Source organism: Mus musculus, chromosome 8 (genome assembly GCF_000001635.26).
Source record: "Mus musculus strain C57BL/6J chromosome 8, GRCm38.p6 C57BL/6J".
Classification (NCBI taxonomy): domain Eukaryota; kingdom Metazoa; phylum Chordata; class Mammalia; order Rodentia; family Muridae; genus Mus; species Mus musculus.
Window position 1 is genome coordinate 106,246,541 of NC_000074.6, and position 24,954 is coordinate 106,271,494.

Genomic DNA, 24,954 nt, shown 5'->3' on the forward strand with positions numbered 1-24,954 from the left:
TCTCCTGACTTAGGTCTAGAGGGCCTTGCTCTCACTCACACCCTTGCTTGGTCTCTGCCCTTCGGTCTGACTTCTGACTCTTAGACATAAATCTGTTTGCTTATTTCACAAATGGTGATGGAAATGCCGTCTGCCAGGGACCTTGCTGCCAGTGTCCACATCTGCTTGGGTTCATTGACAATGACATGTTGTTCATCTGGTATGGATACACTGGGGTGAAACAGTCGTTTGTGGATTGGCAGAATTCCTTCAGGAAGCCCTCTCTGAAGCGCCTGCATGCACTAACCGCGGCTTCTTTCCAGTGACGACTGCCCCCTCCCCTGTTTGTGTCCTTCCTCTGTTCTGCTGTCCTCTGTGTCCTCAGGAGCATGCTCATTTGTTAACTGAGGGAATGAATGAGTAAATGAATGAGTGAATGAATGGACGGAGAGACGGACTGTTACATGCTCCCGTGAAATTGCCGAGTGCCCCTCACGTGTTAGCTTCACTCCTGACACTTGGTTTTTCCTGTCCTGTTGCCAGGTCTCCCTCCTCCTGGGTGAACCCTTTTTCACCACCAGCCTGCTGCCATGGCACAACCTGTACTTCTGGTATGTCCGTACCTCTGTGGACCAGCACCTAGCACCTGGAGCTGTGGTGATGCCTCAGGCTGCCTCACTGCATGCCGTGATTGTGGAGTTCAGGGTAAGTGACCCAGGACTCTATGGAAAAGCAACAGGGTGGGGAGGCTGTGTGCCCGAGAGTCCTTGAGTGCAGAGGGAGCAGCTTGGGCCCTGCCGACGACACTTTTCTTTTCTGCATCAGTGGCTGCACTTTTAAAAAGCAGTAATTTGACATATGAAATGGAAATGACTGTGTGTTGTCATTTTACAATTGTGGCTTATCAGAATAATTAAAGACATAAATTAAGTGTTTCAGGAGGCACGCTCTGACTGTGCAGCTCGCCGTGCTCTTAGGAGAATGGAGGCCGCGGCTGTTAGAGCGTTCCGAGAAGGGGACTTCTCTTTTTTTATGCAAGAAGGAATTGAAAAGCTTCATTTTAATTCTCTCATCAAAGCAGAAGCACAGTAGTCACCAAGTCATTTTGGGAAAGGCATTTTTTTATTAAAAGGATTTTGAAGTGCTTTGTACCTGAAATGGAGAGTGAATCACATTTGATATTCTTGTAAGAGAATGGCTCTATCTGTAGCCTCATGCTTCCATCTCTTAATTTCTGGGCATTTTTCTGTTATTTACCCAATGGAATTTCCATACGGGTCTTGGCTCTCGTGACTGAAGAGTGGCTGTAGAAAAGTGTGCTTATTCTAACCTGGCTAAGGCAGGAGATGAACTGTCCAGAGTGTGCTGGGGGCCTTCTCTCCTTTCATGCTGTGTTCACAGGCCCCCAGGTCCCTGAGAGCTGCCTACAGCATCCTCAGTCTAGGAGTTCTAAGTAATTGTTTCCTTAGGAGGAGACTTAGTGTCATGTCAGTTTACATATTCTTAGACCAGTCTGTTACACAGGCCACTCTAGCTCTTCGGTGTCTTTGTGGCTTTTTCCTTGGGGGGAGGGGCGGGGGGACGGGGCTGTGTCTGGTGTAGAAGAGCAGCGAGCTATGCCTCTGGGTCTGCCTGTTGGTTTGTTGTGAGTCAGTTCTGGCCTGTAACTCTCTGTGTAGCCTCAAATTCACAGAGATCCACCTACCTTTGCCTCCCCAGCACTGAGATTAAAGATCTGTGTCACCCTGGCCAGCATCTCTCCTGACCCATGTTCATGCAGCCATTTTTGTGGCCCAGGTGTGTAACTCAGGACTGTTCTTCCTCCACAGGACCTGTGGCGGATCCGGAGTCCTTGCGGTGACTGCGAAGGTTTTGATGTGCACATCATGGATGATATGATCAAGGTGAGCAGGCTGTCTAACCTGCTGCGTGTTGTTCCACTTGGAGCTGAGATGAGATGATTAATAGTTCAGCCTAGGATACTCAGCAAGATTGCCTCAAATCTAAAAAAAATAATTAAAAAATAAAACAAACAAAAAACCCTTAAAGGGCTGGAGAGATAGCTCAATAGTTAGGAGCTCTGGCTGCTCTTCCAGAAGACCTCCATTAGATTCCCAGCGCCCATATGGTGGCTCACAATCATCTGTAACTCTAGCTCCAGGGAGTGTGATATCCTCTTCTGCTCTCCATGGGTATCAGGTGTGCAAATGGTTAACAGACATACATGTAGACAAAACACACATAAACAACAACACCCAGAGTCCGTGTAATAGAGGGTGCAGGGGACCCAGAATATAGCTTGGTGATAGTGTACCTGCGCAACATCCGTGTGCTCTGAGGTTCAGTGTCTGCTGTCGCTGAAAACAGTGGGCAGGCATACAGCTCTGACATTCAGCTCATACATCCTGCCCAACCTTTCACACAGACACAGAACTCTAGCAGGGCCTAGTGTGGGCAGCGCGAATGGTACAGAGAGAGAGTGTCTGCTTTAGATGATGAGGCCAGCGTTGCCATTTTGTTTGACCCACTATGAGCACTAACTGAGAACCATTGCATGATACCAGTCCCATGCTCCAGCATCTGGATTGAATGTGAGAAAAACACACACAGAGGCATGTGTACCCCCTCACACACACAGAGGGGTGCGCTCCCCCTCCACATACAGAGGCATGCACCCCACACACATACACATAATTTATTTATTTATTTATTTATTTATTTATTTATTTATTTATTTATTTTTCCGAGACAGGGTTTTTCTGTGTAGCTTTGCCTGTCCTGGAACTCACTCTGTAGACCAGGCTGGCCTCAAACTCAGAAATCTGCCTGCCTCTGCCTCCCAAGTGCTGGGATTAAAGGTGTACGCCACCACGCCTGGCTACACACACATAATTTAAACTATTAAAAATAAAGCTTGAGGAAGATGGCTGCAAGGCACGGTGGCCCTGTCATTAAACCAGTGGGAGACAGAGGCAGGGGGATCTCCAAGAGTTCAAGGCCAGCCTGGTGAACATAGTGAGTTCCAAGACAATCAGAGCTGTGTAAAGAGATCCTGTCACAAAAAAAGAAGGAGGACAAGGATGAGGGCGAAGAAGGGATGTCTCCAGAGGTAGACATCTCTGCTGGGCGCCGTCAGGGGCTGACTTAGTGCTTTCCCAGGCTGCAGCCCTTCTGCTCTGGCATCCCCCTGCCGCTGTGCCTCTCCTCTCAGCGCTTCCCCCCCAGGTTGCAGGGAGCTCCAGCCCTGTCAGCCTCTCTGGCCTGGCCTCCTACCTCCCCCACCCCTTTGTATCTTGCCTTTTCTACAGTGGGTTCCCTACTCTAGCTGAGTCTCCTGCCTGGTCTCACTTCATCCAGGCAATGTCCCCATCCTGCCTCTGCCCACACGGCCTCTTCTCATAGAGGTCCTTGTGCTTTTCCCAGCCACTGGCTTTGTTCACACATTCCTCTCCCTGAGCTTCTGAGGCCCTGTTGGGTGCTATCTTGTAGTGGGCAGTGCCAGAGAGAGGTGAGTGCCTGCCTGGTTTTTTCTCCCGAAACAAAGACATTTGGTCAAGAGTAGGCATTGTCATTCCTGTTTGAAAAGGAAGCTGAGGTTTGGAGAGGCAAAGTGGCTTTCTGATGGATGAACATGGAAGGGAGAAATTGGCTCTTGTGACCAGGAGCCCAGTGACAACATGCTGCTCCACATGACTGCAGGTGCCTAGGAGGATTGGGCCACAGAGACAAGGGTGTCCCTGGCTGGCTGCAGTTCGTCTCTACAGACCCCGTGTTCTCTTCTCCTCTAGCACTCCCTGGATTTCCGAGAGAGCAGAGAGGCAGAGCCACACCCACTGTGGGAATACCCCTGCAGAAGCCTCTCCAAGCCTCAAGAGATCCTGACTTTTGATTTCCAGCAGCCCATCCCCCAACAGCCTATGCAATCCAAGGGCACAATGGAGCTGACAAGGTGAGTGGGAGCTGCTGGGAGTTGTGGGGTGAAGACTGTAGGGGGCTTAGCAGCCACACAATTGTGAAGGACAAACAGCCTGGAGACTCTTAACTCCTGGGCCAGGACGTATGCTTCAGTCCTGTCCTTCTTTTGCGTTGGGGGTGTGGGGGATGGGTCCCACAGCCTCTGGGCACGTGTGGGTGAAGGAGAACTGGGGTGAGCCTTGCTCACCTTCTACCTGCAGACCCTGAGCCAAACTGCAAATAGGAGTTTGGTTACTATGGTTACCCACTGGCCCATTTTCCTGAATTCCCTTAGGAGTTAAAGCAGGTCAGTATTGGTGAGGCTACTTGCTGCAAGGTGTGGGAGACCCCACGCAGCTCCAGCTCCCTTCACAGTAGATAGGGTGCTGCCTCCTACCTACGGGAGCCATATGTCAGAGCTCTTCTGCACCAGGGACAGGCAGCAAGGGCAGGGCAGATGTCAATGTCCAGGGAATCTTCATTGTCCGCCCCTGGGCGCAGCTGTACCCAGAGGTCTCTGTGCTCAGACTGTAAGGACTGTGGGCTTGAGAGCTCGGCTGCGCTGGCTCTCTGTTGTGTCTAGCCTTTACCTACGTGAGTAAGGAATAATAAATATACTCCTGACTGGGAGAGATGGCACAGGTTGAGGTTTCAGAAAAGCAGAAAGGGTGCTGCTGGACTCCTCCATGGCTGCTGACTGCTTGGCTCTGTATTCCCTCCCAGACCCGGGAAGAGCCATGGGGCTGTCCTGTGGATGGAGTATCAGCTCACTCCAGACAGCACGATCAGCACTGGCCTCATAAACCCTGCAGAAGACAAGGTAGGCCCATGGGCACGAAGCCTAGAGTGTGTGTCTACCCTAGAGCTACTTGTAGCCCTTGTGCTCTGAGTGTCCCTCTGCGGGGCAGAGCGCTCCCGGGTGGTCCAGGTTATTTGGCACTGTATGCGCTGGGAAGGTGGCCTGGGTGCCAGGACCCTCCTCATCCTTTGCTGCTCTTCATGCAGGGGGACTGCTGCTGGAACCCCCACTGCAAGCAAGCTGTGTACTTCCTCAGCACCACGCTGGATCTCAGAGTGCCTCTGAATGGCCCTCGGTCAGTCAGCTATGTTGTGGAGTTTCACCCCCTCACTGGAGACATCACCATGGAGTTTAGGCTTGCAGACACCTTGAGCTGATCTCTTATTGAGAAATAAAATGGCCAGCAGGCTGCAGACTCTGAATGGCTTGTGGCTCAATGGGGAAGCAAGGCCGAGGAACTTACCTCCTTGTGTGCACCTACTTGACATCTGCACAGCATCAGGTGTGGCAGGCAGCATAGGCTGGCGAGTGACTGAAGAGTTGTGAATTAGCAGGGAGAACAGTTTGTGACACTGAGGATCTAGAAAGCCCTGAGGCAGTACTGCTTCCTGTTCTGCCTGGAGAACTGAGGGGCAGCTTTCATTAGGACCAATGCAGGACTGCCAGCTTAGCTGGACCTACCTGGCCTATCTGCTTTCAAGGAAGTTCCAGGTCTCCCAGGGAAAATGGCCTCCCAGGGAGTTCCCTGGGGCGTCGTGACCCTGTTAGGGTCTGGTTTGAGAGGACTATGATACCCCAAGCAGCTTTACCAAGCCACATTCGTAAACATTTGGGTCTTGTGTCCTCAGTGCACACTAGCAGGTGGATTGCTAAGCCCTGAGACCCAAATGCCAGGCTGTGGTTCACAAGGCCGTCATCCAGCAGTTCCTGTGGGACAGCACTGGGAAGAAAACTAGGAGAGTAGCCGCCTCCTGTCTCTCTGTCTGTCTGATGGACGGACGGCCCCTGCTCTGATGGCCTAATCTTGCTGAAGCAGAAAGTGCAGATTCCCAGTCGGCCACAGCCTTGTCCCACCTCTGCCCACCCATGCATGCACTTGCTAATGACCACTCAGTTCTGAAACAATCCGGGAGGGACCGAGTAGTAGAACCAAGGTGGCAGACCTGGGCTGTGCGCTCAGTCATTTCCCAAAGTCCCTAGGCTGGGATCAGCTCTGGAAGTCAGCAGGCTCTCCCCAGTTTGTCCTGAAAATAAGGCTAGAACAAGACGCCGAGCTTGAGCCTCCTCACGGGTTTATTTTCTCCTCAGTCTCCGTCTTCCTTTCAGCACCATAAAGGGAAAATCCACCTCTTTTCGACTTTTTTTTTAAATCAGGCATAGAGATTGTTTTTTCTTCTAGGGAAGAATTGTCTGGATATATACTTGATAATGTTTTACCAAAACCTTGGGTGTCTTACCATATAAAACCCCTAGTGTCCCATAGGATACAATACAGAAAAAAAATACAGAAATTAAAAAAGTTTCTTCTTTGTCTTTTAAAACAGTATTTCTAAATCTGAGCAAGTTAATACAATAGTTAAAAAGCATCAAGGTTAATATTCATACTTAAAACTCCAGGTGGTGTTGGACAAATAAAGATGAATTGAATGGTCCTTGCTAAGCTAGTACACTTCGCTATGCTTCCCTTGAGAGGTCCTGGGCAGGCAGAGCCGGTTAGGAGTCAGGTGATCCCTGTGTCGGCCTTAGATGTCAGAGAGTCTGGGATCCTAGCAACGCCTCTTCTGTTTTAAAAGTTGAAATAGAAAGGCCTGGCAGTACAGGAACCCTGAGTCTACAGGCAAACCACAGCGGAGTGTGTGGCAGACGGGCATGGCCTCAGTGCTGAGATGTGTAGGGGACCTGAAGGCAGGCAGGCTGTCCCTCCTCTGGATTCAAGAACCGGACCGTGTAGAGGTGACCTTGTGATAACAGAGGCACAGGGCAGTACACCTTGCCTAAGGCTGCCCTGGGAGTTGGGAAGGAGAGAAGGATGCGGCTCTTACTCCAAACATTTTACCCTAACCCAGGTTTAGGGACCCTGACGGTGGCCTCGGCCTCCTCTACTCTCCTTGTGCACAGTGCCATTGGTTTGAAGATTGGACCTGCCCCATGGTACCTTGAATGGATAGGATCCTGGTTGTTTCCAGGAGTTAGGGGCCTTTTACTCCATGAGGGCTTCCCAGATTCCTGGGAGGCCAGGCCCTGGCAGAAGAGGGGCACAGCAGAGAACCCAGCAAGGCTGTCCTAGCTCTGGACACTGGAGCATGGGCAGGGTTCTCTAGGCCAAGAGGTTAAGAGACCAGTGTCTCCAGCTATCCATGCCCTAATACTAAACTGCCCATACTCTGAAGGTCACTGCTCAGCACAGCCTGGCGTCTGACAAATGTGTGCCCCTCTGGATCCCTCTTGCTACTTGGTGGGTGACAAGGCACAGCTTCAGGGCACCAACATTTTAGAGGTCCCAACCACAGGGGCCTGATGCTCCCTCCATCATCGCCAGGCCAGATACAAGACCAGAGCACTCTGAAGAGACCGTTGGGAATACCCAAATAGTCCCTCAAATCAGTAGCTGAGCAGCCTGAGGCAGACGTCGTCCCTTCCTGTGTGGTCAGGGATCAGCCTCCGTTCTCTGAAGGGAGGTCGGCAGGATCAGTGCTCTTGGGCACCTGAGCAGGACCAGGTGGAGAGCAGTGGGCTTCTAGCAGCCTTACTGTGCTGAGCTTGGGACTGGCTCTAGTCACACGTTGGCAAGAGTGGCTTCTGGATGCTGTCTGGAGTCAGCCCTGCTCTAGACAAGCAGTGGCTGTTGGCTGGCCACCTGAGCTTGCAGTGGTAAAGAAGCCATTCTATCTTGGTTTCCTGCCACTTTATCCAGGGTAGCCATTGTGGAAGGGTGGGCCTGGGAGGCCAGAGGCGCAGCCTGACTTGGGGGCAGGCAAGTGGTTCCTGAGCTCAGCCATACATGGATGAGGGAAGTCCTCAGGAAGAGGCTAACCCAAAGGGCCCCACAGAAGAGGACATGTTGGGTAGGAGAGAAGGAGCTACGAACCTGTCAGTTTCAAAATCAGAACCCCCACCCCCTTATATTCTGGGTCCCCTTCGTGTACAAAAGTGATGCCCTCTTGGATTTCCTGTTAGGGCCCCAGAGCTGGTATGAGTCTCCTATAGGAGCTGCTGGGGTGGCCAGAGCCAGCTGGACCCTGCTGTGGGGGCTGGGAAAGAGCACAGCCCTACCCAGTGACTTACAGACCCTAAGGGAAGGGTGATTTTGTGTGTAACATTTTTTTCTGTTTTCTTCTTAAAATGTAATCGCCCTTGAATGCAAGACCCTGGGAAGAGCCCTGGGCTGGCAGGTAATGACAGCCGTCAATCACTCCCCACCAGGCTGGAGGGGGGAGAGCTGGCAGCTGTGCCCAGGAAGTGCTTCTTTGGCTGGTTCTGATTGTGTTTTTTGTGTTTTGAGTTTGGCCTTTGAGGCCCGAGCAAGGGGTGTGGGTGCTACAGTGTGGCACATGGCATGCGGGCAGTGGGCATGCGAGGGTGCAGGCATGCGAGACAACATTGGCAGCAGACACAAGTAATGAACCCTGGACAAAGCTTGAGAAGAGATACAAAGAGTACAGAAACCCGGTCCTCGTACTAACCCTTGGGTTACAAACTAGGTTGTGCTGTGTATTTCTGTAGAAAATCGTGACTGAAAGAATGGCACTGGTCAGGCAGCCGGGGGCTCCCAGGCTGGCCCAAGTCCTCTGTCCGCAGAGTTGGCCCAGAGGCACAGAGCAGCCTGGTTCCCAGGCTTGCAGGGGATTGATGGGCTCGTCCTTCCCTGTCCCCTGCCCTCCTTCCCCCAGCACTGGGTGCTCAATGGAGGGCACACAGCCCAGGCACGGGCTGTGGCTTGAAGGGCCGGCAGAGGCCCTACTGCTCGAGACCGTGGCATGGCTGGTCTATGCCTCCTCTTCCCCTGCAGACACCATCAGCCGCATGGCCACGGGGAGGTGGTCGGTCAGGCCGGACAGCTGGGTGATAAAACTGAATTCTTCTACCTCCTGGGTTGGGGGAAAGAGGTGGAAACATTCTTATTAGCTCCAAAGAGAAGTGCTCTGTGAAGGGGAGTGCCGGGGGCAGGGATTGACAGCCCGAGGTGGGAGGCTCCAGATGGAGGGCCAAGTGGGCTAGGGTTGTTCAGAGGATTTCAGGCTGTGGGAATGATGGATTTCATTTTAAAGGAGCAGGGACCAGGGGATGGGTTCAGAGTACTATACATGGCTGCGGGCCCAGCCTCACACTCACAGCCTTCCAGTCAGGGCACAGCCCCTCCTCGGCGTGCAGCATGTAGTCGATGCGGCGGCCATTGCCCTTCAGCAGATCCTTCCGGCCCTTCTGCCCAGCACCTGGGCTCTTGCTGGTGGGGAAGGCCAGATACTCCCTGCGGCCTTCCTCGCTCTCCAACACCCTGTTAGGCAGAAGGGAAACAAGCTAAAGTTCTGTGCCAGCCCTGACCTATGGAGCCAAACTCTCCATAACGTAAGAGGGAGAAGAAGGGGAGAGCAAACCTCTGGGTTTAGACCTGCCTGTATTTTGGCTCCACAGAGGGCCTAGCAGTGGGAAGAGGCCTTCCACTATCCATCTCAGGTTGCTCCACCTCAGGCTAGCCAGTTTCCCCATCCCCTTCTGTACTCTGGATACCGGTCGCAACATTCCTGGCTTGTGCTCATGTTAGGAACGCTCGTCTCTCAACCTCTTCTTCTCTTTGAGCCAAAAGCACCTTGTCTGAAACCTCAGGCATTTTCTGGAAGCCCCCAAGACTATGTAAGATTGGCAGGGGCTACCAGGACCAGGAAAGGACTCCATTGGAGGTCTCAGCTATTTTACCAGTGTGTCCTTAAGAAGCAGTCACCATCATCTTGTCCCCAAACTTCTGAGTGCTCTTTCCTTTGTAAAATGAGTTTTTACTATGACCCCTGGTTTGGGGGAATGTGCTCAGAGCCTGGAAACGCATGGGGTATCTGCATGCCTAACACAGTTCCTTGTAGCCTTTTCCCTGAGAACCCAAGCAGCCCCGGGAGAGCAGAGGAGCCCTGTAGGCCCATTACCAAGAGCAGGTTAGGCCGGGAGCTGGCATGGGAGACACTGCCCAGGCCTCCAGGTGGTTAACACTAGATAGATTTAAGTGCCTGGAGAGACCAGGCTGGTAAACACGGTTTTCTACAGGTTTTTATCAGCCTTAAGATAAATATACTAATGACATTTAGAGCATTGTTAACGGCTCAGAGATATAATCCATTACTGTCTTTTGCTTTGATGATTAATTCCAGCATCAATGATCTGAGAGTTACTAATAGTCATTTTTTAATCATCATCTCATGAAAAGATAATTTTCTCAGCATAGGATGATGTTTCAAATTTAGTCTATAATGTAATTAATTGGCTCAAATTAGCTGCAAGGAGCCATGGTGGTGGCTCTGTACATTATCAGGCTGTGAATTATAAATCCATTCTGCTATTGGCCTTTCTTTCCACTGGATCCTTTAAGGAAGCCTCACTGGGTTCTAGGATGGAGCTGGTCAGGTAGACCCGTCTTTCAAGACATCATGTATGCTCTCCACGTGCGTTTATCTGCCTAGTAGGTGGGTAGAGGTCACGGGGCTCCCTTCTCCACAGACCCCTTACCCAAAAGCTCTCTAGGGCTTGGCCCTCGACTTGATCCTGGAAATTCTCGCTTCTTCTCCTGTATGAGCTATATTCAACAAAAGCCTTTTTTCCATGTGAGTCTAGATCCTGACTGCTGCTTTAGGACCTGTCCCTCCCAGACTCTCTAAGCCTCTGAAATGTCTAGATTATGAGGGTGATGACAGCTCCACTTAGCTCTTCTCTCTCCTGTGTAAGCCAGGGTCCAGCCAGGAGACACACAGAAGCCCTTAGTGGCTTGAGTGAATTGGCCTTCCTGGAACCTGCCCAGTCCCCCATCTCTCTATAATCCAGTAAGGGCTTGCTTGATTCCTCATTAAGACCCAGGAGCCGGTTAGGATCAGGGGTCCCTGGCATCCTTCAGCAGTGTGAGCACTTACTTTTGAAGGTTGTCCGGGGTACACACATCCTCATCATAGAGACCGTTTGTGTCCAGCAGGGTGCCTGGGAACAAAGGAAGAAAATGGTGACTGAAGCAGGTCTAGCCAGCCTCGAGGGCAGCCTCCTCGAACTTCAGTTGCCTGGGATCTGTCCCCTTCCTGGGGATCTTGGGAAGCCCATGATAGCCCAGCCCCCTGCTTACCAATGGCCCAAGGCTTCTCCTCCCCGGGCCCAAGGCGGCAGGGGTCTTTGTAGCGAGTAAAGAGCGAGTGCTGCTGCTCCAGTTTGTCATCTGTGTGGGAGGAATGGAGAGAGTGATGCTGAGTGACCCGAGGCACCTGCTGTCGCCCGGTTCCTGCCACTTACTCCTACCGTATGCCACTAGTTTCCTGACTCTTAAGTAAGCACTCGGGGTTTGTGGTTCTCTCGTTGGTCCCATAGTTGGCATTGTGGCATTGTGGTTCATCTCTCACTGCTTTTCTGTATCCCAGGATGTGCCCCAACACTCTGATCTCTGTCCTCCAAACCTCCCCACATTCCATGGCAAATTGTTTGTGGGGCTGGATAGTGCTGCAGCCAGGACTCCAGCTCTCTTTAAGATATGGATGCCTGGATCTTGGGGAGGAGTGACTACCACATGGCTCAGAGAACCACGAGTCCTGGCAAGTCACTGCACCAGTAAAGTCTTTCTGACACACACCCTGACCCCCAGCTAGAAGGAAGGCTTAGGAGTCCTAGCAGGAGCCCCTCCGAAAGCCTCTTGCTATATGTGTTATGCCAAGAGTTGTCATGACCAAAACACAGAGACCTGTGCTGGGGCAGGAGTTTCTGTGTTGGGTGTGACAGCCTTAGTGTCCCACAGAGGAAAGTCATTCTGTGTTGGTGACTGTGTGTTCCATGGTGGGTACTGTATTCTCCTTGCCCATCCTGGAGTTGGCACTGTTATTGATGGATGCCTCCCTGGCCATGAAAGGTTCTGACTGTTTTTTCCTGCTGCTGCCAGATGAGGGCGCCATCCTGGATTCCAGGTGAGACCTTGAGTTTGCCTGCTCTAAGGATGAGGCCTGAACTCACAGGCTCCAAGTTCCACCCTAGCCATAGGCTCCTTGGGCAGCTGTGGCTCCTGCTAGAGTCAGAACCATGAGGCAACCAGACCACAGAAGGCTCAAAGCTGCTCCTACCTCAAAGGAGGCCTTTGTAAGAACAGATTTCAACCAGTTGTTTAAAACTTCATAGATTGATTTTTTTCTATCCTAAAAGGTTTCACTGCTGTTTCTTTCTTTTTTTTTTTTAAGATTATTTATTTATTTGTTTGTTTTATGTATATGAGTATCCTGTCTTCAGACACACCAGAAGAGGGCATCGGATCTCACTACAGATGGTTGTGAGCTACCATGTGGCTGCTGGGAATTGAACTCAGGGTCTCTGGAAGAACAGCCAGTGTTCTTAACCTCCGAGCCATCTCTCCAGCCCCTGTTTATATCTTGAAACAAGGACTCATGTAACCCTAGCTAGCCTAGAAATCATTATGTAGACCAGGCAGTCCTACTGCCTCTGCCTCCTGCGTGCGTACTGAGAATTCAGGCAATGGGCCACCATACCTAGCATAGCCCAATAGTTTAAGCCAATAGCTTTTTGTATTTAAAATATGTATGAGTATGTTCATGTGAGAGAGAGAGAGAGCGAGCACAAACATGGGAGGTCACAGGACAATTTTTGTGCAGGTCATCAGGTCAGTGCTTTTGCCTGCTAAATATTTTTTATCCATTTTATTTCATGTGTATGGCTGTTTTGCCTGCATGTATGTCTGTGTGCCACTGTGTCTACAGAGGCCAAAAGATGACATTGGCTCCCCTGAAACTGAAGTTACAGACAGTTGTGAGTCACCATGTAATGGATATTGAACCTGGGTCCTCTGCAAGAGCAGCCAGTGCTCTTTTTTCCTGGCCCAGTTTAAGCCAGTATTATTGGAAGAATCTCTCTTCCAATTGGGAGGGTCCATTTTGGGGGGTATCCCTTTGTTTCCAGCCAGAGGCCCCTGCTTCTTTGGCAATGTATGTGCTGTCCCCATGCTAGTACTTCAGTGTGGGACAGACACATCAGTCTTACTAAATTTCCCACATATAACACATGAGGACTAGAAGTTCTTCAAGCCACCTAACTGTAGTCTGTGACTGCCTGGAGCCTACGTTCTGCTTAGAGCTTCAGATCTGAGAGGGAAAGAGTGCAGCCTCACCAGAAGAGCAGTTATCAAAGTTCAAATCTCCACAGATGACGTCAAACACCACCAGCTCCTCGGGGTTGGCTGTGCTGGTCGAGGAGGTAGATTTTCGGAAATCAGCCAGCCAGTCCTGAAGCAGGTCCAGCTGCTCACACCGGACGGCACTGTCCTCTGGAGACAGGACAGAGACCAGACTATGAAGCTTGACCAGGTCCCAGGTATTGAACCCATACCCAGAAATCTCCAGGCTGTGGCCTACCTGGTGGGGCATGCAGGTGTGTGCAGGCGATGTACCCAACAATTCTTTGGTCCTGAGGTGTGCTTCCCACCTGCACCTGGGGGAAGGCAGGGTGTCAGTACCGCTGTTAGCCAGCCATTGTTGCTGTGAGTGCAAAGGGACCCTGGCAACCCCCAAAGCCATTTGCTCAAGCTGTCCCCATCCTGCTCTGCCAGACTCCTGGCTGGACCCTGGCTAGTGCCCAGGTGGAGACAGGGCAGGCTCTGCTTCTAGAAGAGTCTGGCTGGTTATAGAGGCAGATACGTGAAGAAAACATCAGACTGTGGTATGACGTGGTTGTCAGCAATTTGTGCAAGGATTTATCCAGGTGACTGGACATCCACCTACAATGACTTTCAGGTTTTTTGTTTTGAGATGGAATCTTGGTATGTAGCCCTGGCTGGCCTGGAAACTGTTACATAAATCAGGATGACCTCAAACTTAACAGCAATCCTCCTGCCTCTGGTTCTCATGTGTAAGGATCACAGGTATGTACCATCATGCCCAATCTAACCTTCAGTCTTTTTAATAGTTATCATTATCATCAGTGTGCACCCTCCCTCCCCTCAGTTTTCAGCAGAAGCCAAAATTGGAGTTGCCTAATGTGGATGCTGGGGTTTCTAACTCTGGTTCTTATGATGGAGCAGTCTATGCTCTCAACCATGGAGCCGTCTACTCTCAGTGACTCTCTCCTTCCTTTTCTGACCACACTCTCAACCTGACCTCCTATTGCCCCTCCAGTTTGAATTCAAAGCCACAACCCACTGGAGGAGCCTTGGACAGCCTCCTGCTAGCTTGTCTTTAAGCCCCATCTGGCTGTATGGTTCGTCGCTTCATGAATTCTATGGGACAGGGTCTTCTGCAGTCTCTCTGTCTTAGGCCAGAGTTCTGGCCTGTGTCCCCTCGTTCTGGGCCCCTGACATGGGCTGGACCCTTCTGCTTCCACAGTAGCACCTTCCTGCCTCCACTTCTCCAAACCTGACCCCTTCTTTACTAGGGCAGAGTTACATTGGTTGGGCCTGGCTCAGCAAGCAGGTGACTTAGGCAGGCCATCTCTATCTAATTCTGGCTTCATAGAAATAGGGATTTTAATTGTATGTCCCAAAGACAATGCAGCTGCGCCCCCATGTGTGTAACCCAGCACAAGAATGAGCACTTGTCAGTGCTGTAGCCCAGAGGGAAGAAAACACCACCGAGGCCTCCCTCAGGGCCCCTTCTCACTAGCTGCTGGAGGCTACTCCTCACGGACCGTTGTGGGCACCTGTCCTCAGAATCTATATCAATAATTTATATTTCTATGTGAGCACCAGCTGCCCTCCCCAGACTTCATTAATCCATTCCAATTGGATTTCCTGTGTTGATGAAGCCTCAGACCCAGGCACTTCCCAGGGAGGTGGACCACAGAAGCCAAGCTTCATTCTCAGTGGCAAAGGACAAACACAATGGTGGCTCTCAGTCAGCCTTCTGCTGCTGCTGCTGCTGCTGCTGCTGCTGCTGCTGCTGCTGCTGCTGCTGCTGCTGCTGCTGCTGAGATTGAGTGGGTCTTCTTCCTATCTGCCTCTCTCAGCTCTGCCCCCTGGATTTCTCCAACTCCACGTTCCTCCCCAGCATGCATTGCACGCCAGTCTTCCTCCAGGCCGATGGGTGAATGTCTGGATATTTGATAACAGGCTCTCTTGCTGAACTTAGGTTGTTTCTAACTCACATGTTTAGTTCTTGCCCATATACCAGCCCCATAGTGCAGCCATCTCACAACAGCTCTGGGAATCAGTCCTGTAAAGTTATGGACAACTGATGTATAAAAGCACGTTTGAGAATGCGGTACTCAAAGCAGAACATGACACGGCCCCATGTGTTGCTGAGGCAGTAGCTAAGCTTTCTTCCATTGTATTCTTCAGCCATGGACACTTAAGCTTAGCACTTCTTATATATTTAGTGTGTGCCATTTCATGGATGGGCACATTAAGGCTCACAGCACTCAGACGGGCACACATTAGACCTGTTAGCCTCCGGATGCTGCTCTTTGCTGCTTTCTGGGCTGCTGGTGTCTTTGTCAAGATCAGCCACCCGTTTGTCAGACTTTCCCTTAGTATCACTTGCCCTGTGCTGACAAAGGACAGGACAAAGGCATCGCTGCTGGCCCTGCAGCAGAGAAGAATCCACCTGGGATGAAGACGCCATGGCAGCAAGGCCATAGCTGCCTCTCACATATCCTGCCTCCCTCGTACCTGCCTCCCTCGTAACAGGTGTGTGATCTCTGTAGTATCCAGTTTATTATTTGCTGGGACTCAGGGATTCCAAACATAGTGTCCCCAGGACCTGTACAGTCATGTGTGTGTTTCTCTTACAAAAACACAAAGTCACACCGAGAGGCTCTGCCCTTTAGTTCTGACGGCACAGAACGTTGATTAAAAAGGTGCTCAGAATTAGCTGTGCAGAGTGGAGGCCAAAGGGAAGCCAGCCCTTCCTTCATGGGGATGTCCAGGTTTTCAAGGGCTCGGTGAAATAAACTGGGAGAATGTGACCCAGTGAGGGCCGTGGTAGAGGAAGGGACGAACTGCTGGCTGCATCCTCCCAGAGTCCCTGGCTCCTCTCCAGATGGGCCTGACCCTCTTCTGTGGAAGAACAGTCTCACCCAGCAGGGCCCAGCTCTACTCCCAAAGGCAGCATCTAGCCAGACAAGTGCCTGAAACATACCCGAGCACAGAGTCAAGCACCTCCCACAAAGTGAGGACTGGCTTGTGCTTGACAAGACTAAGAGCGGCAGAGCAGGGGATGTGGGGGCCCCTCTGGGTGACCCAGGAAGGGTGGAGCATGGGCTGTGGGAAATGGAAGAAACTGAAGGGGGTAAGAGGAGTCAGACTTAGGAGGAGGCCTCACTGGAAGAGGTCAGCCACGTTCACAGTGGGCAAGTGCAGAGGAGTACAGGGCTAAGACGGGCAAGTGGGAAGCAGAGGCATTGGAAAGTAAAATGAAAAATCTGGGATGGCCGGGCAGGCACAAGGTGCACGCAGCCAGAATGACTTCTTCAGGCTTCAGTGTAGAAGAGCCAGGGTGAGGACAGCAGGGCAGATACTGAGCTTGCCTCGGGAGTAAGATGTCAAGAATCATCCAGAAACGGAGTCTGTAGCGCCACATTCCCTTGGGGGGGTGGGGGGGGCAGGGTTGATAATAAGGGACCCTGAGAAGTAAAGAGAGCTGGTTGCATGCTTATCCCAACCTTCAGCTATTCAAAAACGTGTTAGCCCCATCATGGTGTTAAAAGATGTTGCAAATCAAGTTTGATATGAAAACCATACTAGCCAGCTTTAAAAAGGTTCGGAATGGCATGGATCAACATATCTGCCAACTAATTTGAAACCCACGAGGTAAAGAGAGAAAAAAAGAATAATGACAGAGCCACAGAGGAGAAGCCAGCCCAAGAAGTTAAACTGTTTGAGGGTACCGGATGGAGGAGGAAGGAGAGGAGGGGCCATGTGGATTGTTCTGCAATGCAGTAGTCTCTGGACATTGCCAGGCTCACAACCATCTGTATCGCCAGGGGTGAGAGGACATATCTTTCCACTCTGAACTTGATGACATATCCCCTCCCTTCCCAGAAGGCCATGCTGGGTACCAAGACAGAAACACATCTTCAAATACAACACAAATGAACCCTATGTCAGAACAGGAAGGCTGAACTGTGTGTCAGACAACCTGCATCTCTGTGGCTGGCGAGCTGGGAACCCTAACTCTGGTACAGTCATGCAAGAGGCCTCGGGCAGCCCAGGGTGAGACATCTGAGTGTGTGCCTTCGTTCTAGCAGGCTCAGTAGAGCCAGTGAACACTTATCCCATCAGCCACTGATCCAGCATTTTCCTGCACAGACTGGAGCTGAGAATGAGAGAGACCTGTCCTGGGCCATAGTCAGGGTCCCCTACCAAGCAGCCCCTCAGGCAAGTCTCCCCAGCAGAAGAGCTGCTGCCCCTGGGGCAGAGAGCCCCATCTGCATCAGACCGCCAAATGATGCTTCAGAAAGCTCTAGATTCACTTAACGGTGGCTTTTAGATAGAGAACAAAAAGTCGACACAGTATTTCAGGCTGTGTGGAAGATAATGTGTAATGACCAAATTACCATGGTCTAAAACCTCCTCCAACTGCATCCGAATTAGCAGAAATAATTACGGTTCACTTTAATTAGGGACTATGAAGTGAAGCCAGGGGCTGGTGGGCAGAGAGCCTGGCATGGCAGCTGCTGACACCCAGAAGTGGGGACTGTCCTGGCCATTGAAGCCTCAGTGGGTGGGTGTGGTCTTTGGCCTGGAGATCTAAGAGCCCATATGCTGGCCTGCACTCTGGTCTGCTCTGGGCTCTGCCCTTTGGCTTGTCTCCTCTTCCACCACAGTTACCACCACCACCACCACCACCACCGTGGTCACCATTATTCAGGACAAGAAACTCTTACTCCTATCTGGGCCTCAGCACAGGTCGCTCCCACTCTACAGATGAGTAGAAATGACTCAGATCTGAGATACTGGCCCAGACCGCTGAGCCTGAGCCCGTGTGGTAGGGCTGGGGGCCCTGAGTTCAGTTCCATGAAAGGCTTTGTCTGGCCCCTAATTCATCCCATCAAGCGAGTGAGGATTCCCAGGGAATAAGGGTTGGCAGGAGCTGTGGCCTGCTTTTTCGTGTGGCTAAGGGACAGTAGTGTGTAGCCCTCAGGCGGAGCTGAGGTTGCCTACCTTGAGAAACAGAGCTCCCTTAGAGGCCAGGGCATCGAAGCTGCACCCATTGGGGTAACAGTGATAGGCCACGTCCATGACAGGGTAGCGGCTGGCGAAGAAGAGACCGCTGTTGAGACATTTGAAATTGCAGCAACCATGACAACCGTAGACCCCAACATCATACAGGATGTACTCGAAGTAGCCGTGTAGCTGCTCTTTCAACTTAGCAGCCGCACGCTTGTCAAACACCTCCTGCAGGCACAGGAAGTCCAGATTGGCCGGGAAGAAGGCTGAGACCTCGTGGTCAAAGGCTTCATCAGGGTGGCGCCTCCTGCGGGCTGCTGCCTTCTTCACCACAGAGGTCTTATACAGCAGCTTGCTGTTAGCCCCTGGCTCTCCGCTGCCACCACTGTCTTGCCCAGCCCGTGCCTTCACCAAGGACTCCCTGGAGGCTGAGGGGCTGCCCAGGCTCCCAGAATCCCCATCTCGCTGATTGTGGTTGGGTGTCTGGCCCTTTGGGGTCCCACCAGCCCCATTCCTGGCTTGGCTCCCGGCAGCAGGGTCATCAGCTTCTTGTGGCCGACCTCCTTCCTCGCCACCAATTCGCACAATGCAGCTGTCCTCAAGGCTTCCGTCAGCCTGTTCTCCAGAGGCTGGGCCGTTGGCAGCCTCGTCGCTGGGGTGACGCCCACCATCCCCCTTGTATTCCACAGAGGCTGTCCTCTTAATGCTCCCAGGAACAGCTCTGGATCCATCACCACCCTGTGGCGACACCAGGCTGCTGAAGCTGGCTGCACTGATGGAGGTGTTGGTGGGAGAATCGATGTAGATCTTGATCTGAGGCCTGGCGGCCCCATTGCGGATTCTCTGCCCAATCTCTTTGGCCCGAGCTTGAGTGTTGAACACATTATTGAGCCTCGCGAGTGAGTCGGGGAGGAGGCAGACATTGGCCGTGGCGAAGCAAAAGCTTTTGCCTGCCCCCGTGCCCTTCCATTCACTAAGCAGGGCTGCCCCACCAGCTGGGTTCTTGTCTTCTAGCCGGGAGTAGGAGTAGGGCCGGCGGGCAGACTGCAGTGGAGACCAGAAGATGAACCCGAGAAAGGCAAAGGGCAGTGCAGCCACAAGCAGAGCCAGGTAGACTGGCGTGAAGAGGACCGTGCAGAACAGCTGCAGGCAGCAGGGGTCATCTGCCCTCTGGCGCTTCTCATAGGTGGTGGGTATGAAAGAGGCCAACAGCCGGTCCACCAGCCAGTAACATGGGAAGATGAGGGCCCAGGACACGGCGTGGAGGGCAGACAGACAGCTATTAGGAAAGGGGGTCGTGTACAAAACCATTGCAGCTCACTGGGCGCCGCAGCCGGCTCTACTACATGGTGTCCGTGGCAGCCGCAGCACTGTCCCAGGCAGGGGGCAGGTGGAGGATGGAGGAGAGGTCACCTCCTGGTGAGATGTGACTCTGGATGATCAGTGGCGAGTGTCCCACAGACAGTCATGGTTCGCTTCAAGGGGCCATGCTGGGACACCGGAGTCTGCTGAAAACCTGTAGAAGAGAGAGTGAAGGAGTCCTTTACTGAATTAGGCTGTTCCAAAACCCAGGGGATCAGCTCCACATGGAGTGTATTGGGGCCAGAAGAATGCCCCAGCACACTCCATCTGCCTATATAGTTTTGTTTTCTTGGAATAAACGATTAATATTTGACTGTCCCTAACTGGCTGTCTTGGTTCTGTAACTTAAAAAATGGCCCATTTTTCAGAAGGGCACATCCTTACGGGGTGCAAAGGGGTGCGTTAGGATCTGAGGGTGTGCCTGGACTGACACTGGCTAGAAGCAAGTGGAAACCCTTTGGGAGCCAGGGATGTGTTTAAAGTGGGCAGGCAGTGGCCTTAGTTAGAGGAGCTGCAAACATGATTGTTCACCTTTTATCTAGTGCCAACTAGACCAGGAAAGACAAAGGGGGGCAAGAGTTAGAGGGCAGAGGGCACTGTGGCAGGCTGGGCAGAACAACAAGGAAGCCTCATCCGCGTGCAGCCTGCTCTGGCCATGGTGTGGCTTCCTGAGCAACAGACGAAGCTCTGTGCTCTCGGCCACAGTGCCCTGGAGAACCCCAGTGGGGACCCAGCTACAGATTATTTGACCTGCTGAACATTTATCCAGTTATAGGGACGCTGGTATCCCCTAGACACTTGGAGAAGGTTCTTGGGGTTGTGTGGGCCAAAGTGGGTTTTTGGTTTTGATTTGTTTTGTTTTCTTTTGTTTGTTTTTCAAGACAGGGTTTCTCTGTATAGCCCTGGCTGTCCTAGAACTCACTTTGGAGACCAGGCTGGCCTCGAAATCAGAAATCCGCCTGCCTCTGCCTCCCAAGTGCTGGGATTAAAGGTGTGCGCCACCACGCCTGGCTTGGGCCAAAGTTTTATGAACTCTCCAGCTTGTGGTCCAAGATGCCCCTTCAGGCAAAGCCAGCAGACACCTAAATACATTCATCCTTGGTCCCTACCCCAGGCTGTACTGAGTCACAGCAGTTTTGAGAGCAGCTCTGTATAACACCTATAATATAGGCTGACAGGTATATTGACTGTGCCTTGTGTTTATCCGGCCTCCAAGGACCCACGATGCTCTTGAGGTGAACATCCTGGATGCTTGATCTGCATTTTGGTTCTGAGGCCAGCCAGGTGAATTCATTATGTTCCATACCACTTCTGCCCCTGACACCTCAGCAGGTCTGGACCCAGACTCTCATCATGCATCCTGGTCCTGCATTCTCTCCTCCCTCCCAAGACCTCTGTCACTGGAGCTAGAAACCTAGATAGCCTTTATACTCATGTCTCATCTGTCCCTGGAAAACATCTCAGGATGAGCTGAGGACACTGTTGCAATTCATCAACCTTCTCCACACAGTGACTGGAGGGCCACCTACCTCCTCAGCTGGCCCTCCGTCTCTGCAGCCTGTCAATCACCTGGCTATGTTCTCCTCCTACTCACTCTGACAGTGGTACAAGGACCTCACTCTGAGGATCTCCCACAGCCTTGCTTCTTCCTCAGCATCTCCACAGCTCAGCTTAGACATGAGCTTTCTAGGGGAGACTTCATCACCTCCTTGCCCGGGTGGCTCAGGCAGGTTCGCGGTGGGCGCTTGTGCCACAGAACAGCGCCCTGCCGCTGTGTCTCATGTGCTTTGGGATGTGCCTACCTACCCAGCAGATGAGGGGCTCCGAGAGGGAAGGGGCTACACAAGGGTCCCAGGGCGAGGCAAAAGTGGCAGGTGCCTCGGAGATAGGATAAATGAACAGAGGTCTAGCATGATGCTGGTGCCAGAAAGGAGGCAGCCATTTCCCCCTCCTCCTGCCAGGACTCCTGTGACACAGGGATTTCTACACAGTTGCCAGCGGCCCAAGAGCCTGCACCAATATTCTGCACCCCTGTTATCCCCTCTGTACCCTTCAGGACTCAGCTGAGCGTTCTCTTCAGGGGACCTGTCCAAGGCATTATGTGACCACAGCCCTTCCCCACACCAGGCCATCACTTGGTCTCGAGCTAGAGCTGTCTCTAGGATTCCCTCCTGAATAAGATCCACGAAGACTGAGTCTGTCTGAGGCTAAGCCCTGGTTGTTGGCTGCTCTGACTGGGAATAGAAGTAACACATGCAGAAACAACCCAGTTAAGGAGTGAACAGACCGATGTGAGCACCCACGCATGAGAAGTCAGTCTCCCCATAGTGAGGGTCAGGTTTGACCTGTGGGCAGTAACGTGGGCCGCACAGATGACATATGGACAGAGGATCAGAGAGGAGGTCTGTTAGCACCCCCAAGAGCCTCTGCAGTGTTCACGAGGTCGCTAAAGCACCCCTGTGAGTCAGGCTCTGTTTCATCAAAGCTTCCTGAGAAAAATGACCCATTCTGACCCACTGTGTGGCTCAACCCTAATACTGGGTTGGGATCAACTATCTCCTGAGACAGAGCTTTAGGGTACAAGGTGAGAGAATCCATTTTCAGCTGCCCCTTGCTCCCTCCACTCTTGTTTCAAGCCCAGAAACCCTTAGGCAAAATCCTCTCGTCTGTAGTGATAGACTGATTTCTGCCAGTCCCGGCTGGGCACGGACATGTTTTTGGTCTCCATTTGCAGGGTTGGTGAAGGGGAGGAGCTGGTGTGGCAGTTCCAGGAGCTCATGGGAGTAGCAATACCACAGTGATGCTCTAAAATGAGACAGCCTTGAGTCCCTTGGTCCTCCATGCTGCCACCCCAGATCCAGCTACCCTGGGCCTCTTCTGCAGTGCCCTGAAGGGAGGAGGACCCTTCTGGGTGCTGCCACCTGTTCTGCCCTGCACTGGTTCCGCTGTCTACACCCGGAAGCTGTGCTACAACAGACACAGAAGGGACTGCCATGGACGAGGCTGTTTCTAAAGCTCTAGATAATTATTCTGTCTCAGGGAAATGAAAGGAGGGTAAACAAACAGCACACATTAATTAGACTGATCTACACTTTCCTCATGAAAGAAGAGCACTGCTGTTAAACACGAGAGGCTGGCAACTTCCCAGGGGTTTCAAGTGTTCAAAGGAGTGGCTGTGGAAGGACGTGGCTGTCCCAGGCTGGCACAGTCCAGGCAGGTGCTCAGCCACACCCTGCTTATCTCCCTTTTTCTGTGTGTACTGTCTAGGTGGGGTCAGGCATGTGTCTGTGACAGGCACAGGTTCTGGCTTTGGACACAGGGCTCCATTGTCCCCATCAGTCCCTCTTCTCTAGTCCATGTCCTTGATCTGGTAGCTCTGTAAGGAAGGCCTGTCATGGACATCCTTGAGGGGGCAGCAGGCTCCTCCAAGGCCATGTATGCTGAGCTTCTGCACCTCAAACTCTTAGATTAGGTGGATCATTCAGGGTTTAGGCTAAGGAGGGAAGTCACCCTTAGGTTGGTTCCCTTTGGAAATCCTAATAGGTTGTTTCCAGGGTTACTAGAAGCCACGTCTCTTTCCCTCCATACCATATAGCTGAGCTGAATACTCTCAGGCTTTCAGCCCTCAGGGCTTCTAGCAGGATCCCCAACCTCTTCATTACGAGCTGTGGGGTTATGACTGGGGTTATGGTGCCCCAAGGCAGCACCCCTGGGAGCCAGCTTCTCTGGCCTAGATGTAGAGACCAGGCTTCCTCCTTTCCCCTGAGTTTCTTAGTCTTGCACACAGCCCAGGAGTCAGGCTAACCTAAGTCACACCATGGCACTGACCATTAAATGAGGTAGCAGTGCCTACCTCTAGGGCTACCATGAGGACTAGAGAGACCTGGCTGATGGCCTGGCAATTCCTGCTTCCTTCCCTCCATTTCCTGAAGCCACCCAGTGTGCCTCACCTCCTCTCCCCAGTTTGTATCTTCTACATTGTTAAGGGGATGACCTGAGCCCACCCACAGGACTTGCAGGGACCCTGACTGAATCAGAGTGCCTTGGGGTCTTCACAGGTGCCACTCCCACTGTCTGGGCCAAAGCCAAAGTCTTCACTAACTTGTCCTCTCTTTGGCAGTGAAGACAGAGGGGGCAGAGAGCTTGTGGGTCACAGACAGATGCAAGAAGAGGAAGAACTTGGTCTAGGAATGGCTGAGAGCCCAGAAAACCCTCAGTCCACATGGGAGAGGGAAGGGAGGGCGGATCCTCTGCAGGATCTGAAGACCGTAGTCCCAAGCATTTCTGGGTAGCCCGGGGCATCGAAGGCAAGTAAGTTCAGCCACTCCTACAGATGAACCTGTCAGCACTGAAGACGCTTAATTCCTAGCTAGCAACCTGTGTGACTAGAGCGTGTTCCCGGAAGGGCACCATGGCTGCTCAGATGCTGGAGTTAAACCAGGGTCTACCCGAAATAGTTCCATGTGGGCCCAGAAGCTGATCTCCCCTCACCAGCGAAGGGAATCCTAAGAAAGAGCCCTGCCCGGGCACACTGTGGGAGGCAGGAATGTTCCCAGTGAGTATCAGATAACCAGGCCACACAACTGCCAACTGTGCAGAGTGGACCTGGTCGGCACGCTGATGCACAGAACACACCTTATACCGGAGCGTCAAGGGGCCCGTGTGGATGCTGACTGTTAATCTGCATTTCTCTTGCAGTGGGAAGGTGTGAAAGCCAGGTCAGTTCTGGGCAAAGCAAGTCCTGACCCTGTGTGGAAGCGATGCCATCTCTTGGGGCGTCTTTGAACTTTGGAGGGCTGTAACTGCTCCATTTGGCATTGCCTGGGGTTTATTCCTCTTTTACTACTGTGTCTTCTGACCTCAGGCCTGCTGAGCCCTCTCTTTCTCACTATAAGCTTAGGGTCTTGGAGCAAAACATCCTACAAGTCTTTGAGTCTAAACAGGAGCTGGACCAAGCCCCAGGTTCGCTTCAATCCAATTACCCGAATGTGCCTGCATTCACCAGCGGCTGTGAGATCAGGCCAGCCCATTCTGCCTAGATGCTGCCGTGGAGAAGTTGGCATGGCAACGTGAGCTCTGAGCTGCTGAAACTTGGAGTCAGCTCATTGCTAGGAGGACAGAAAGACTGATGAGAGACAGATGCTTTTCTGAGTTGGGGGAGGGGTTGGAAATGCTATAACCCAAATAGAACTGATGTTTGGGGTCTAGCATAAACACACAGGCTGCAGCAGTGGCTCCCTCGGATGCAGGTAATTCCTATCACACTTCTTAATCTAAAGCACCAGCTCTGCCTCCATCCTCCTGCCTTCACCTCTCTGGCAGGGGCAGACACACCACCCTGCCCCTTATGTACTCCAAGGGGATATAATAGCAAGCCACACCAAGAGGCACCATAGTCCCCTGACATCCCTGACAATTCCAAGTGTTCTCTGGAACTCCTAACAGACCCCTTAGGAAATAAGTCTACATTTTCTCTGAGATGGATGACCACCCTGAAAGCCTGCAGCTTCTAGAGCCTTCTCTG

The 24,954-nt window shown here is 52.1% G+C and overlaps 2 protein-coding genes across 7 annotated transcripts in view; one reads left to right on the forward strand and one right to left on the reverse strand.

Annotated features, from left to right (window-relative positions):
* Positions 1-5,154, forward strand: part of Prmt7 (protein arginine N-methyltransferase 7) — a 40,641-nt gene extending 35,487 nt beyond the window's left edge. For both annotated transcript variants that reach the window (NM_145404.1, XM_006530828.4), the window contains 5 exons: positions 523-684; positions 1,809-1,883; positions 3,768-3,928; positions 4,657-4,753; positions 4,939-5,154. In NM_145404.1, the coding sequence (NP_663379.1) occupies positions 523-684; positions 1,809-1,883; positions 3,768-3,928; positions 4,657-4,753; positions 4,939-5,109 (666 nt within the window). In that variant the 3' untranslated portion in view covers positions 5,110-5,154. The remainder of the gene's footprint in view (positions 1-522; positions 685-1,808; positions 1,884-3,767; positions 3,929-4,656; positions 4,754-4,938) is intronic.
* Positions 5,155-6,007: 853 nt separating this feature from the next.
* The window catches only part of Smpd3 (sphingomyelin phosphodiesterase 3, neutral), an 85,418-nt gene continuing 66,471 nt past the window's right edge, over positions 6,008-24,954 (reverse strand). For all 5 annotated transcript variants that reach the window (NM_021491.4, XM_030243702.1, XM_006531241.4 and 2 more), the window contains 7 exons: positions 18,063-19,584; positions 13,324-13,399; positions 13,080-13,235; positions 11,046-11,135; positions 10,843-10,906; positions 9,065-9,227; positions 6,008-8,820 (listed from right to left, as the gene is read on the reverse strand). In NM_021491.4, the coding sequence (NP_067466.1) occupies positions 8,719-8,820; positions 9,065-9,227; positions 10,843-10,906; positions 11,046-11,135; positions 13,080-13,235; positions 13,324-13,399; positions 18,063-19,379 (1,968 nt within the window). In that variant the 5' untranslated portion in view covers positions 19,380-19,584 and the 3' untranslated portion in view covers positions 6,008-8,718. The remainder of the gene's footprint in view (positions 8,821-9,064; positions 9,228-10,842; positions 10,907-11,045; positions 11,136-13,079; positions 13,236-13,323; positions 13,400-18,062; positions 19,585-24,954) is intronic.